We start from the raw sequence: 15069 nt of genomic DNA, 5'->3' as shown, positions 1-15069 counted from the left end.
TTTTGGCTTGATTCCTCACCACTTCTCAATTTTCTTGTGTTCTCTGTGAGTCTACTTTGGAAAATAATATGCAAATGCACGACCTTATAACGCTCGGGGAAGTCCGGAAGCACAAAGTTATTCGATGCAGGCTTCTGATTGGCTGCCGAGGATGCGAATTGCCAAACGAACTGAAATTCCGAAATTTCCAAAACGAACAAAGATTTCGAAACTGGAATAAAGCAAACGTTTGATTTGAAAAAAAAAAATAAAAAAAATTCTTGAAAAAGTTGTCGGCCACCCGGGCTGAGTCATTTTGTAAACGTAAAATATGCATGGGCAGACGTTATTTCAGACACTGGAAATTGGCGGAAAATTTTGTTTTACGTTTTCTTAGCTCAAATTTTGCGGTTGGATGCAAGGGGAATCGAACCTGGGTTTGTGATAATACGATAAAACCTTGTGTATAACTTGCACCCAAACTTTAAAGTCTTTCTAAGGGGAAAATGAGAACCTGCGTTGTATACCAATAAATACGGTAAAACAAGGTGGATCAGTGTGTGGACAAGTTGACATCACTACTGTTACCTTCTGAAAGGTGCCTCTGCAACCACGGGAGAGAACCAAGTTAGCTAGCAAGGAGAAGGAGAGCTTCTGGACGGAGCTGTTGTCAGGCGCGATTCCCGAGGCCAGCCTCATGATGGTCTGAATAAGGGGGCCACTCACGCTGCCTTTTAGGGTTGGCATTGAGATTGTCCCCGCGCCACACACAGAACTGCATGCTAGGATGTTAGAAGAACACAATCATTAGAAAATATATTTGACAATGTTTGCTTTGCTACAAGCCACGTGAACTTCTCTTTCCACGATGCTTTTAATTTACGTTTTGTAGCGTCATAAATTTTGTTGGCTTCTTTTGAATACTTCTTCTGGGGCAGAGGGTTTGGCTTGATTCCTAACCACTTATCAATTTTTCTTGTGTTCTCTGTGTGTCTACGTTAGAAAAATATGCAAATGCACGACCTTATAACACTCGGGAGAGTCCCGAAGCACGAAGTTATTCGATGCAGGCTTCTGATTGGCTGCAGAGTATGCAAATTGCCAACATAAAAGATGCGCGCCCTGGGCGTCCGGGCAGACATTTTTTCCAGACACTCCTAAACCTCATAAATGTTTTTTAGGACACAGAACTTTCTGTTCCAATTATTCCATCAGAGAAAAATGAGAGTTGTAGAAATAACTGGAAACTCAATAGAGCCATGACATTATGTTCTTCACAAGTGTTTGTAAACATTTGACCACAACTGTACATAGATACACAAGCATACATACTGGACTGTCTCAGAAAATTAGAATATTGTGATAAAGTTCTTTATTTTCTGTAATGCAATTAAAAAAACAAAAATGTCATACATTCTGGATTCATTACACATCAACTGAACTATTTCAAGCCTTTTATTATTTGAATATTGCTGATTTTGGCTTACAGCTGAAAAAAACTCAAAAATCCTATCTCAAAATATTAGAATACTTCCTCAGACCAAGTAAAAAAATAATTTTATAACAGCAAAACTAAATCAAACATTTGAAAATGTCTATTGATGCACTCAGTACTTGGTTGGGAATCCTTTTGCACGGATTACTGCATCAATCCGGCGTGGCATGGAGGCAATCAGCCTGTGGCATTGCTGAGGTGTTATTGATGCCCAGGATGCTTCGATAGCGGCCTTCAGCTCATTTGCATTTGCAGGTCTGGTGTCTTTCATCTTCTTCTTAACTATACCCCACAAATTCTCGATGGGGTTCAGGTCAGGGGAATTAGCAGGCCAATCAAGGACAGTGATGCCATGGTCAGTGCACCAGTTACTGGTGGTTTTGGCACTGTGGGCAGGTGCCAGATCATGCTGGAAAATGAAATCCTCATCTCCATAGAGCTTTTCAGCAGATGGAAGCATGTAGTGCTCTAAAATCTCTTGGTACACAGTTGCATTTACTCTGGACTTGATGAAACACAGTGGACCAACACCAGCAGCTGACATGGCTCCCCAAACCATTGCTGACTGTGGGAACTTCACACTGGATTTCAAGCAACTTGGATTTTGCTCCTCTCCAGCCTTTCTCCAGACTCTGGCACCTTGACTTCCAAATGAAATGCAAAACTTGCTTTCGTCTGAAAAGAGGACTTTGGACCACTCTGCAACTGTCCAGTGCTTCTTCTCCATAGCCCAAGTCAGACGCTTCTTCCGTTGTCTTGAGTTCAGAAGTGGCTTGACCATGGGAATACGGCTATTGTAGCCCATTTCCCGGACACGTCTGTGAACTGTGGCTTTTGATACCTGGACTCCAGCTTCAGCCCACTGTCTTTGAAGCTCCCCCAAATTCTGGAAGCGGCTCTTCTTCACAATTTTGTTAAGGCTGCGGTCATCTCTCTTGGTTGTGCAGCGTTTCCGGCCACATTTTTCCCTTCCAACAGACTTTTTGTGGATACGCTTTGAAACTGCACTCTGTGAACAGCCTGCTCTTTGAGAAATTGCTTTTTGTGTCTTACCCTCCTGATGGAGGGTATCAATGATGGTCCTCTGGACAGCAGACAGATCAGCAGTCTTCCCCATACTTGTGATTTAGTTTACTGAACCAAGCTGAGTGTTTTTAAGGCTCAGGAAACCCTCGCAAGGTGTTTCGAGTTAATTAGATGATTCAGGTGATTAGTTGAATAGCCTACTTGTATACTTTTTCATGATATTCTAATATTTTGAGATAGGATTTTTGAGTTTTCTTAAGCTGTAAGCCAAATTCAGCAATATTCAAAAAATAAAAGGCTTGAAATAGTTCAGTTGATGTGTAATGAATCCAGAATGTATGACATTTTTGTTTTTTTAATTGCATTACAGAAAATAAAGAACTTTATCACAATATTCTAATTTTCTGAGACAGTCCAGTATATATCTATACGTACATATACACGTACATACAATGGTAGTCCTAATTTAGAAAGGTAAAAAAAAACACTAAAATTCGAAACCCTTTTGAAGTTGCACTTTTTTCCCAAGCAGACTTGTTGAATGCTGCTGATAAGCCCGTTAGTGATGTTCATTCCGGCAGCGTAACATATGTATGCTAATGTTAGCCTCGGGCTCTCACACTACCATGCAATGAACATCTTCTTCATTAGGAATCCATTTCCCGCGGTCAGATAAATAATTTGCAGCTAGGCGAAGCGCATATTTTGGAGGGGAAGAATCAGATTCTTATCTTTTGAAATTTGCCTAAAACAATATGTGTCAAAGCATTAAAACAGACCGACTGCAAACAAGATCACAGGCTGGAGATGAAACGTTCTTTTTCTTCTTCTTCTTTTTTTTTTTTTTTACTTGGGGGACAAAAAAAACTAGCCGGAGGGTGGATGGTGTAACATTAAGCTGAACGGCACGCAGCCTCCACGCAACCTGCTGTTCGCTTAACCTTTAGGGAAATACTACCGGCTGCTTCGTGATGCCTCCGAGCTCACTGCTTACATTAGGAAGAAGCCGTGCCAGTCGGATAAAACTCAAAATGAAACATGGCGGATTTCCATGGTGCGGGTGCACAACAAAGGGACCACGAGCAATTCATCAAAGTAACACTATGAGGCGCACCCCCAAAGAATAGTCTTTTGTTATATATTTTTATACGCAAGGTGCACCAGATAATTAGTCCCATGGAATCGAAACTACAGCTTCTGTGTGTACGGGTACATTAATACATTAAAATGTGCCAAGTCAAGTCAAGTCAAATTTATTTCTATAGCCCTTAATCACAAAAATGTCTCAAAGGACTGCACAGGATTACAATGACACAATTACCAGATCTTAAAGCAACATGCGGGCAAGGAAAAACTCAAAACCTCATCGTGAGGAAAAAGAGAAGCCTTGAGAAGGGACCTCACAAGTGGTATCCCCCTTCCAGGATGACCAGGGTGAATTACATTCAGCGTTACAGTACACAAACATAGTAAACACATGTTGAAAATTTGTCCGGAAAGTGCATGACAGCAGCGACGCCCCCAGCCTGTAAACTAGTCCAGAAAGTCTATGACGGCCACGACGCAGCTTCCCATCTCTGCCAGCTGGTCCATGCAGGCGTTTACATGCTTCAGGTCAAACGCTGGTCCGCTGACTCATCTCAAATCGTCCTTCTACTACCACTGCCACTAACTCGAATCCCAAATCTTTGTAAGCAAAGGGAATCGAACCCCGATAGTGGCCATGAGTGCGATTGAAGCAGTGCGCCAATTACGAGCGAGCTCCAAAAATCATCAATTACAAAATCCGCCACCTGAACAAATTTCGCGAACAATAGCGACGAGATCCAAACCTTCGGGGCAGTCGGCAGTGAAGACGCAGAGGAGCTCCAGCACCGTCTCCAGGGCGGAGTCATCCGATAGGAGCCAAGACCAAAGGGCGTGCAGCACTGCTGTGAGATTTGTATCATTGGCCACCAACTGCACAAAAGGAAAACAAACAACCAATGATGTGTTATGTCCATATTATACAGGAATATTATTTTCCCTCGACACAAACCGTATTGATTTTGGAAATATAGTGGAACCTCGCTAGTTCGCGGTTCCACATTTGCGGGTTCAGAGCTTCGCGGGTCTAAAAAAATATACCTTACCTTCTCAATAAAAGCATTTATTGACTTGAGCAAGCGAGAGCCTATGTCAACTGAGGACACGGTGTGGACACTCTTAATGTGAAGGGGAGGGGGAGGCCCTGACACAATGCTTAGTCATGGTGAGTTACCGCTTCGCTCACCCCCTCCTTCAACTCCTCCCACCTATCCTATGTGGCGCTGTTTATCATGGAGGAACTGTATACGTTCTTTTTTAAGCATTTTTGAAGGGGTGCCGCTACTTCGCGGATTTTCAGTTTTTGCGGGTGGTCTCGGTCCCCATTAACCGCGATAACAGAGGGATTACTGTATCAGATGTGATTGATGAAAACTATTCCACACTTATTTTCTCCCAAAATCTTGTTCCATATTAGACGTTTGTCTCAAATTGGAAGAGCAGGTACCAGCCAATTTTTGCCATTTTTAAAGGCCTACAGAAAATGTTGCTCTGTCGCTATATAAGCCTGAACCCTTAGAAAGAAATATGTTTTCTATCTTTTACCAATGTTTAGTAAACAACAGTTGAACATTGCTACTTTTTCTTGAAAACATTTCAAGCAGAACTCTCACTTAGGTGCTTTTTTTTTGCTCCAATATCTAAACAATGCTTTCCAAAATCACAAGGACACTTTGCTTGCAAAGTAACGTTCTATTTTAACGTTGACAACACATTTTCAAGGATTTCAAGCACCGGTACAAACTCTGTACCTGGAATTAACATTGTCACTTTCAATGCAGGGAGAAAAAAAAAAAGATAATGTGGCATTGTGGTTAAGTTCTCCCGAACAAAAAAGAGCTTTTTGGGATACTGAGCCTCATTTAGAAACAGAGCATTGTGCACTCAGGGAAAGGGTTTCAATGAAATTAGCAGCGGGGAATTAAAAAGCAAGACACAGAGAGGCTCACTTTGCACTCCCGGTTGCGGTAGATGACACCCCGCAGGATCTCCGCCGTCAGCTTCACCTCCTTTAAGTAGCCGTCCTCCTGGAGAATCGGAAAAAAAGGCCGATCCAAATTAAGCACTCAGAGATTTTCTAACTAGGTATCTGTGAACGAGCATGGCTCACTGAGAAAAAAAAAGCAAAGTAGATCATTAAAATCCCTAAGTTTAATGCAACCATACAACATTCTAGTCATTCATTTTATGAAGACAGTGAGTCGCCACCTACTTGTTTGTTAACGAATGACTTGGTGGGGATTTTAAGCCATTGTGTGATAAAACAATCTAATTTTGGGGGGTTGGGAGGAGAGGGCCTTTTGGAGTAATTTTGTGGTGTTGTACCATTTTTTATGTATCTCTTAAAAAAGAAAAAAATGACGCGTTTTCTTATCAAACTATAAGTTTTGATGGGTGTAAAACAACAACAAAATCGTATCACTGGCATGTGTTTTTAAGGTCATTCACTGGGTTAGGATGCTAATATGTTTATTCTTTTTTTAGTATTCGACAAATGCAAAGGAGAAAATTATTGCACTCTTGTTTTTTGACATCATTGTCGCCAGCGGCTTTTGTTCTTTGATCCACACACCCCTTAGGGCTGGTCTGTTTTTTGCAACCTTGAAATTTAATAATAAGAGGAGGCTCTGGGAGGGGACGCCAGAAACTAGCCAATAAATTCTCTTATCTGAAGTTTCCTTGCCCTGTTTCTCCTTGCAGTTCCAAAACCGTTGATGTCTCCTCTCCTTATTTTGAGTATTATCAAAAATAATAGAATTTAAACTTAACATATCCAAATACATTCTAGTCAAGTCAAGTCATGTTTATTTGTGACACCCTTAATCACAAAGAGTCTCAAAGGGCTGCACAGACCACAGATTATTGCAAATCACAGACTATAATGAAACCATCCCCTGATCTAAAACCTACAGTGCATCCGGAAAGTATTCACAGCGCTTCACTTTTTCCACATTTTGTTATGATACAGCCTCATTCCAAATTGTATTAATTTAATCTCTTATCTCAAAGTTCTACACAAAATACTCCATTATGACAATGTGAAAAAGTTTTTTTTTTTTTAACTTTTTTTGAATTTATTAAAAATAGAAAACTAAGAAATCACATTTACATAAGTATTCACAGCCTTTGCTTAATACTTTGTTGATCCACCTTTGGCAGCAAATACAGCCTCAAGTCTTTTTGAATATGATCCCACAAGTTTAGCACACCAATCTTTAGGCAGTTTTGCCCGTTCTTCTTTGCAATAAGACTCAAGCTCAATCATTTTGGATGGGAGACGTTTGTGCACAGCCATTTTCAGATCTCTCCAGAGATGTTCGATCGGATTCAAGTCTGGACTCTGGCTGGGCCACTCCAGGACATTCACGGAGTGGTTCTGAAGCCAATCTTTTGAGATCTTGGCTGTGTGCTTTGGGTCGTTGTCCTGCTGAAAAATGAAGCTTCGCCCCAGCCTGAGGTCAAGAGCGCTCTGGAGCAGGTTTTCATCCAGGATGTCTCTATATATTGCTGCATTCATTTCCCCTTCTATCCTGACTTGTCTGCCAGTTCCTGCTGCTGAAAAACATCCCCACAGCATGATGCTGCCACCACCATGCTTCACTGTAGGGATGGTATTGGCCTAGTGATGAGCGGTGCCTGGTTCCCTCCAAACATGGAGCCTGGCATTCACACCAAAGAGTTCAATCTTTGTCTCATCAGACCAGAGAATTTTGTTTCTCATGGTCTGAGAGTCATTCAGGTGCTTTTTGGCAAATTCCATGTTCCTTTTACTAAGGAGTGGCTTTCATCTGGCTACTCTACCATACAGGCCTGATTGGTGAATTGCTGCAGAGATGGTTGTCTCTCTGGAAGGCTCTCCTCTCTCCACAGAGGAACGCTGGAGCTCTGACAGAGTGACCATCGGGTTCTTGGTCACCTCCCTGACTAAGGCCCTTCTTCCCCGATCGCTCAGTTTAGAAGGCCGGCCAGCTCTAGGAAGAGTCCTGGTGGTTCCGAATGTCTTCCATTTACGAATAATGGAGGCCACTGTGCTCATTGGGACCTTCAAAGCAGCAGAAATGTTTCTGTATCCTTCCCCAGATTTGTGCCTCAAGACAATCCTGGCTCGCAGGTCTACAGACAGTTCTTTTGACTTCATGCTTGGTGTTTGTGCTCTGACATGCACACTCAACTGTGGGACCATATATAGACAGGTGTGTGCCTTTCCAAATCATGTCCAATAAACTGAATTTACTGCAGGTGGACTCCAATTAAGCTGTAGAAAGATCTCAAGGATGATCAGTGGAAAAAAGATGCACCTGAGCTCAATTTTGAGCTTCATGGCAAAGGCTGTGAATACTTATGTAAATGTGATTTCTTAGTTTTCTATTTTTAATAAATTAAAAAAGCGTTAAAAAAAAACTTTTTCACATTGTCATAATGGAGTATTTTGTGTAGAATTTTGAGATAAGAGATTAAATTAATACAATTTGGAATGAGGCTGTAACATAACAAAATGTGAAAAAGTGAAGCGCTGTAAATACTTTCCGGATGCACTGTACATGAGGGGAGATCATATACAGATATTGTCAACATAAAATATAGGTTATTCATATGCTATAGAATGGAAGTGTGTTTTAAGCTTAGATTTAAACATTTCCACTGAGGTTGCCGAATGGAGAACGCTCTCGAACCTGCGGATCTCTTCTTGGCTTAGGATCACTAGTAGACCATTCTAAAAGGTCTTTGCCATTAAATCAACTGTTAGATGGTTTTCATACTCACTTTTTTACGGCGGGACAGCTTGCCACTTCGGACTGACTCCAGGTTGAGCTGAGAGCAAGTATACTTCATCTGTTCCACGCAACTGTCGATCAATCCAGCTGTAATAAGCGTACACACTTGTGAATACGGACATACTACAAATCAACTCACCCGAATGCACAAAGACGCACATACAGGTAGAAAGACAATACATAAATGTAGCATAGTGTGAGCATACTGTGAGGAGGGATTTCACACATTAGGAATGAAATAAGACAGTTTGTCCTTTTAAATATCAGTTTTCGTAGTGGTGTCAGGGACCAGTATCACCTAGGCCCTAGTGGCCATTTTACAATCAGCAGGTACAGTTGGAAATGAGAGGGAGAATAAATTGTCATTGAGAAGGTAAAAATGATGGATGAGCCGATTCGATTCACAAGATTCACATTGAGTTCAATCCAGGCCAATTTGACCGGAACAGGATCTGAGGAAATGCATGTTTTGCTATTTTTGAGTACCGGATTTTCCTGATCATGAAGTGGACCCAAAAACTCCAAATTGGCCAGAAATTTGAATGTGAGTCTTATAATCCGGTGCGTGTTATTTGCAGACAAAATTAGAAATGCCATACATCCATTAGCCGCACCGCTTAGCCTCAGTAGGGTCACGGGGGTGCTTGAGCCCATCCCAGCCGTCCTCGGGCAGTGGGCAGGGGACACCCTGAACTGGTTGCCAGCCAATCACAGGGCACACAGAGACAGACAACTCACTTGTTCATTCACACCTAGAGACAATTTGCACCGGCCAATTATCCTGACATGCATGTTTTTGGAATGTGGGAAGAAACCAGAGTGCCCGGGGGAAACCCACGCAAGCACGGGGAGAACATGCAAACTCCGCACAGGAGGATTCGATCCCATGACCTCAGAACTGTGCTAACCACTCATCAGCCGTGGCGGCCATAATGCGCTACCAATATTGTGCAATTAATAATCAGTCGATAAAAGCGCCAAATCCTAACTGCCAGACAAGGGTGGTAGGTTACAATTATAAAACATTGAATGCAACAGGAATCATACACAGATTGCAGCAGATCCTATCCACTAGACCACTAGGAACACAGACAACACATGAGGAGGCATTGGGTCTTATCTCATAATAACCCTGTTTTTAGTCATGGTACCAGATATCTTCGATTAGAGAGAATGTTGTTTTACTTAATCTCTGCTCAAACTAAGAATGTTAAGTGACAAACTTTTAGAAGTCTTGCAGCCCTGTGTTTATTTATATATTTCAGGACAACCAAATGACTTCCATCAATATCACTCATCCTGTTCAGAATGACCGAATTACTTCCCACAATGAATTTCCCATTATTCAGTTCAGAATCTCGTGAGCTTTGTAAAGACTTTGCGAGTCAGCTGTAGCACAGACTGGTTTAATGTCTGACAATTTGCTCACAGCAGGACCTAGCAATAACATCAACAATTTGGTACGGTGACAAAAAATAGTGTGTTGATGAGATAAGACTCAATGCCTTTTCATGTGTCGTCTGTATTCCTAGATGTCTAATGGATAAGATCCATCACATGCAATGCTGCGATCCAGGTTTGAATCCCGTTGCATCGAATGTACTGCAATTGTATGAAATTATAATTAGTGATGTACTCTGACTGATCATTCAGTGAAAAAACATGTTTCAGTTATTGTACAACCTTAGCCCTTACAGTAGTTTTAGGTATAGTCGGGTGGTCCTTATATACTATTTGTTGGGGGTGCCTCTTAAATTGTGGTGATAGTGCGGATAATATAGGATTTTTTGATTTAATACACATATTTGTATATCAATCCGTCCATCGATCCAACAGTAGAGAGTAACTGAAACGGGCCAACCACAACATATCTTCCAGCAAGGTATGACCTTGATCTTTTTCTGAATCCCTGCTTTTTATTGCAGTGTAGCGCTCTACAGTGTGATCTAAAAGTACCAAAATGATAAAGAAAACATGGTGCTTTTTAAAATGACCAAAAAACGACATTGTACCTGCGGCAGCATGGTTCTGAGCTGCAGCACTGCTAGCCAGCAGGGCCATCAAAGTCCTGGCCGTCAACTTTTTAAGAGGATCTTGAAGAGCCCGTCTTTCAAAACTCTAGAAAAAAATGTTATTGTAAATGTTCAGGCAATACCTCATTTTTTGCACATCATGCTCCCCACCAGTAGCAGCACGTCACAAAGATGGCTTGCTGACGGACTACTCAGCGCTTCTGCTAGAGCGCCGCCCGGCTTCGGAGTTGTTCCCTCTTTTCCCCGCTTTTTAGCCTCTTCCGATAAAACAACGGATAAGAAACGCAAAGCTGTTTTGTGCAGATGAGAGTCCACAAACTTCGCCTGCACGCACAATGTAATTGTTCCTGCACACAAAAAAGAAAAAAGAAAAAAAGGAATGGATCAAAAGGAGTGAAATGGTATTTGTCCGAAATACAGGTATCCATTGGTGATATAATAGCGCACTTTATCCGAACTAAATGGCCAGACACAAACCCTGCCAGGAATGCAGAAAAAGCTCAATGTTCATTTTTTACTAAATTCGCTTAGGTCCAAATTGTGCCATCTAGCCAGGGTATTTTTATGTAAGGCCACAACAACAAATCGATAAGATCGATTATTAATTAGCTGCCCTAAATCCTTCTAGAACCACTTTGGTCCGGCATTGAAAAATTATCTAGATAATAACAATAACAATCAATTATTTTAGTAATGATTATAATAATTATTGTGTGCTTACTTGAGTTTAGTGTGCGTGATGGTTAAACATTTTAATTGTGCCCTTGCATTTAATCTACACGAGAGCCTCAGACTATAAAATGTAGACGTTGTGAAATGTGACACTCAATTTTGTTTCTATCCATGAGGATAATCCCCATCATAAAGCAGAACATTTCCAAAACATTGTAAATTGTAATATCCATCCATCCATTGTCTGCACCGCTTATCCTCAGTAGGGTCACGGGGGTGCTGGAGCCCATCAAAGATATCTTTGGGCAGTGAGCAGAGACAGCCATTCACACCTAGGGACAATTTGAACCGGCCAATGAACCTGCCATGCATGTTTTTGGAATGTGGGAGGAAACCGGAATGCCCGGAAGAAACCCACGCAAGCACAGGGAGAACATGCAAACTCCACACAGGTTTGATCTCAAGAGAACTGTGCCGCCGTGCTGCCCCTAAATTGTAATGTGATTGCTATTTTTACACCAAACCTCCAACCCATGCTTTTTATTTTGTGCACACCATCTTTCGACCATGACAATTTCCTCCAAAGAGTATATTCTAATAGCTTTTCTAAATGATTTTTATTAACACATAGATCCGTAGTACACAAACGTACCTGTGAACGTTTGCCAGTGTCTCCCCAGTGCAGCAGAGACAGATGGATACACAGTAAAACTGTCCCTTTTCACTAAAGTAGCCAGGAGCGTAAACACATCCCTCCAGCCAGCGAGGACGCTGACCCTCGTGCTTGCATCTGTGGGTCAAACACGTCATGAAAATGGCCGAACAAGATTAATTACACACGAATAGTAGACGACCACGTCTATAATCATGATCGCACCTAATCCTTCTGTGTTGAGGCTAATTGCCGCCACTAGAGTGTGCAGTAACTTCTTCAGGAAGTCCAGCTCGCCAATCAACTCTTGGTTAAGTGTGACGCAGGACAAGAGGAGGTTGGAAAACCCAGACAGGAGGTGAAAGAGTGTGATGAGCTGAAAACACAGAAGAAAAAAAGTCCTCAAAACCAATTTAGAGTAAATCATAAGGTGAGAATAACAACCAAAGGTGAGAACAACCAGGAAAAGTATGTGTGTGTCTGTGTGTGGAGTCAAACTTTGGAATAATTTACAAGATGAGATCAAACAATGTCCAACTATTCATGTGTTCAAATTTAAATACAAAAAAAAAACATTACTGGCGAAATACAGGGATGAAGAAAATGGGATATGAGTGAGATTGGAAATACTGCGTTTAAGTTATTGTATCATAACTGTTATAATAAATATTATTTTTATCTTTATTGTCATTATTATCATTGGTGCCGCAGTGATGTTTGGTAACTAGTGGCATTATGACGTTGAGGGATGGGTATTACGAAAATTAGTGTATAAAATATGTGATTATTGTAATTATCATAATTATTGATATCTGACCTATGTTATAAGTATATCCATGAGATTTTTATATTTTGTGTCCAGAAAGCGCCTTTCACACACAAGGTCGCAGTACAAAGAATAAAAATAGTGAAACCAATAAAAAATAAAACTACAGTAATCAAAAAATGGGGGGGCATGTGAAGCAGTTTATGATGAGTAGGCAATTCTGAATAGGTGGGTTTAAAGTCTGGGGGATGACAGATGGACAGGGTGGCAGGGATTTCATCTGGTGATAACATAGTAACAACATAGTAATAACATGATTAGTTGTTATTTGAGAGTTGGATATCAAACTGGGTGCACTTGGTGCTAATTAGTAAAAAGGATTTACGGAATTTGGAAGCGTATTACACGCTGCCGCCATCTCCTGGCTTGTGTTAACACTGCAGCCTCTGTCAAGCTCCTTATGTTGCACATGCAATCACGCGCATTTCTTAGACACGCTCAAATAAACTTATAAATAAAATAGACTTGATAAATAATATATTTTTTTTATCTCAGGAGGTATAGCGCTCGTCTTGGGATCAAGAGATCGCAGGTTCGATTCCCGGCTCCTCCGTGTTATATGTCAAAGTGTCCTTGGGCAAGACACTGAATCCCTAATGCCCCCAATAAGCAGGTTGGCGCCTTGCATGGCTGCATGGCCGCTATTGGTGTGTGAGTGTGTGTGTGTGAATGGGTGAGTGTGAAGCACATTGTAAAGCGCTTTGGGAGGTCTTCATTAACTTGAAAAGCGCTATATTAATGCAGACCATTTACCATTTAAGGTTTTGGGGGATTGGGTTGGTGTTTAGACTGTACTTGAAACACCCCTTTTCCTACTTTCACAATTTATGCGACACTAACACATACAAACAAAAAAGAAAACACCGGGACGAGCATGAAGTCACTCTCAAAGCCCCTCCCTGATACCAAATGTGTTCCGCCCCGAACAGCTTTACTACAAGTAAAATAAAAGCAAATAGGCGCAGTAATAAAAAAGGTTCTGCTTTCAAAGACATCTTATACAACACACCCCACCTTAAGTATAAATATAATTATTTTAATCAAAAAAATCAAGTTCGAAAATCTAATCATTGGAAACATTACATTTCCTGTAAAATAAGCATTGATAAATAATTAATAATATTGTTTCTTTTGAGCAATCAAATCGATGGTCACCTGACTCTTGATGTCTTCTCTCTCTCCAGGAATTAGATTTGGTGTCTTCAATTCAATGAGACATTTTTCTATTGGACCAGCAGCCACCAAGCTAAAAGGGGAAAAACAATGTTATATTAAACATATTTTGTAATAAAGTTTGCCCTTGTCATCTTACTGGGCCAATGCTCCCAAGAGCTGGTACTGCCGAATGGCCGTCAGGGTAAAATCGGGCAAAACGGCAAGCAAATTCATCAGCAGGCCGCAGTGGGCCACGAGAAGGTCGGGGGTAACTATGACGACGGGCAGGGCGGATGAAGGCCGGCGCTGTCGGATATCTTGCGAGGAAGCGGAGGTACTTGTTTCCATGTCGCTTTGCCCTTAAAAAGAAAATTCTTTATTTTGGAATTTGTTGCTCAACTGAGTAATTTTGGTTCAAAAAGTAAAAAAAAAAAACTCTACATGGAATTATTTTTTCATGAATTGTATAATTTCAGTGGATTTTCCCTTGATTGATGTACCATGCGGCAAGCTTTGCCCAATTGTTTTGTAGACAAATGATAGCTTGAAATCAGGATAGAATTGCAGGTAAAATTGCAACAAGAATACAGCCGCTCCTCTACTTACGAACGGGATACGTTCCGGACGATCATTCCGAAGTTGAATTGGTTATTGTTCTCAGCTCAGGGACGCTGCTGGAAATGTGAATTTCCCTTCGGGGATGAACAAAGTATCTATCTATCTATCTATCTATCTATCTATCTATCTATCTATCTATCTAGTAAGTTGCTTCAGTGCTATATTTTGTAGAATAAACATTTCATAAAATAATATGCTCTAAAAAGATAAAGAAAGTTTAACTTACTTTTGGAAGATGGGCTTCAAGAGTTATGCTACTTCCTACTCCGCGGTGGACCGTGACTAAAAAACCGTGATCCAACGATGTTCTCAACCGCATCAAGCTTCCTTATTACACTTTCATTTCAAATGAAACGGCTCTGCTCTTCTTTACACCAACCATATTGAATGGATGCACGAGATATTAAACAATAAAAATATCAAAGTTCTTAGCGGGCTGGAGATACAGTATGGTATGTTTACACACCAACTAGGAAGAGGAAGCCGGATTTCTTCTTCGGGGAGGTTGCTGGGTGAGCTCTCACAGCGCCACAGGCTAGTAGAGGCAGAAAGAAACACTAAAGTACTGTCCTGTACTCGGAAAAAGGTGCACAAGACAAAATCTATCTTACAGCAATGTCCGGATATTTTTTGACATCCGGAAATAAAAGTTGGTATCTACCGTTTTACTTGAGTCGAATGGTCGTAAGTAGGGTGTTAAGATTTGTCAATTTTATAGCGCTCTTACTCGTAAAATTGCGGTAAGACGTTTT

General features: G+C 41.1%; 1 protein-coding gene across 1 annotated transcript in view; it reads right to left on the bottom strand.

The window, feature by feature from the left end:
- The window catches only part of rttn (rotatin), a 79396-nt gene that overhangs the window by 8129 nt on the left and 56198 nt on the right, over positions 1–15069 (bottom strand). Inside the window, exons 36-45 of the mRNA XM_088321873.1 lie at positions 13857–14058; positions 13700–13790; positions 11944–12094; positions 11719–11856; positions 10545–10741; positions 10374–10479; positions 8351–8448; positions 5536–5613; positions 4333–4459; positions 568–761 (exon numbers count right to left, since the gene is read on the bottom strand). Of these exons, the coding sequence (XP_088177999.1) occupies positions 568–761; positions 4333–4459; positions 5536–5613; positions 8351–8448; positions 10374–10479; positions 10545–10741; positions 11719–11856; positions 11944–12094; positions 13700–13790; positions 13857–14058 (1382 nt within the window). The remainder of the gene's footprint in view (positions 1–567; positions 762–4332; positions 4460–5535; positions 5614–8350; positions 8449–10373; positions 10480–10544; positions 10742–11718; positions 11857–11943; positions 12095–13699; positions 13791–13856; positions 14059–15069) is intronic.

The sequence above is a fragment of the Urocampus carinirostris genome, chromosome 18 (assembly GCF_059441175.1).
Source record: "Urocampus carinirostris isolate Australia breed hairy pipefish chromosome 18, RoL_Ucar_1.0, whole genome shotgun sequence".
NCBI lineage: Eukaryota > Metazoa > Chordata > Actinopteri > Syngnathiformes > Syngnathidae > Urocampus > Urocampus carinirostris.
This window is presented reverse-complemented; position numbering and strand designations above follow the sequence as displayed.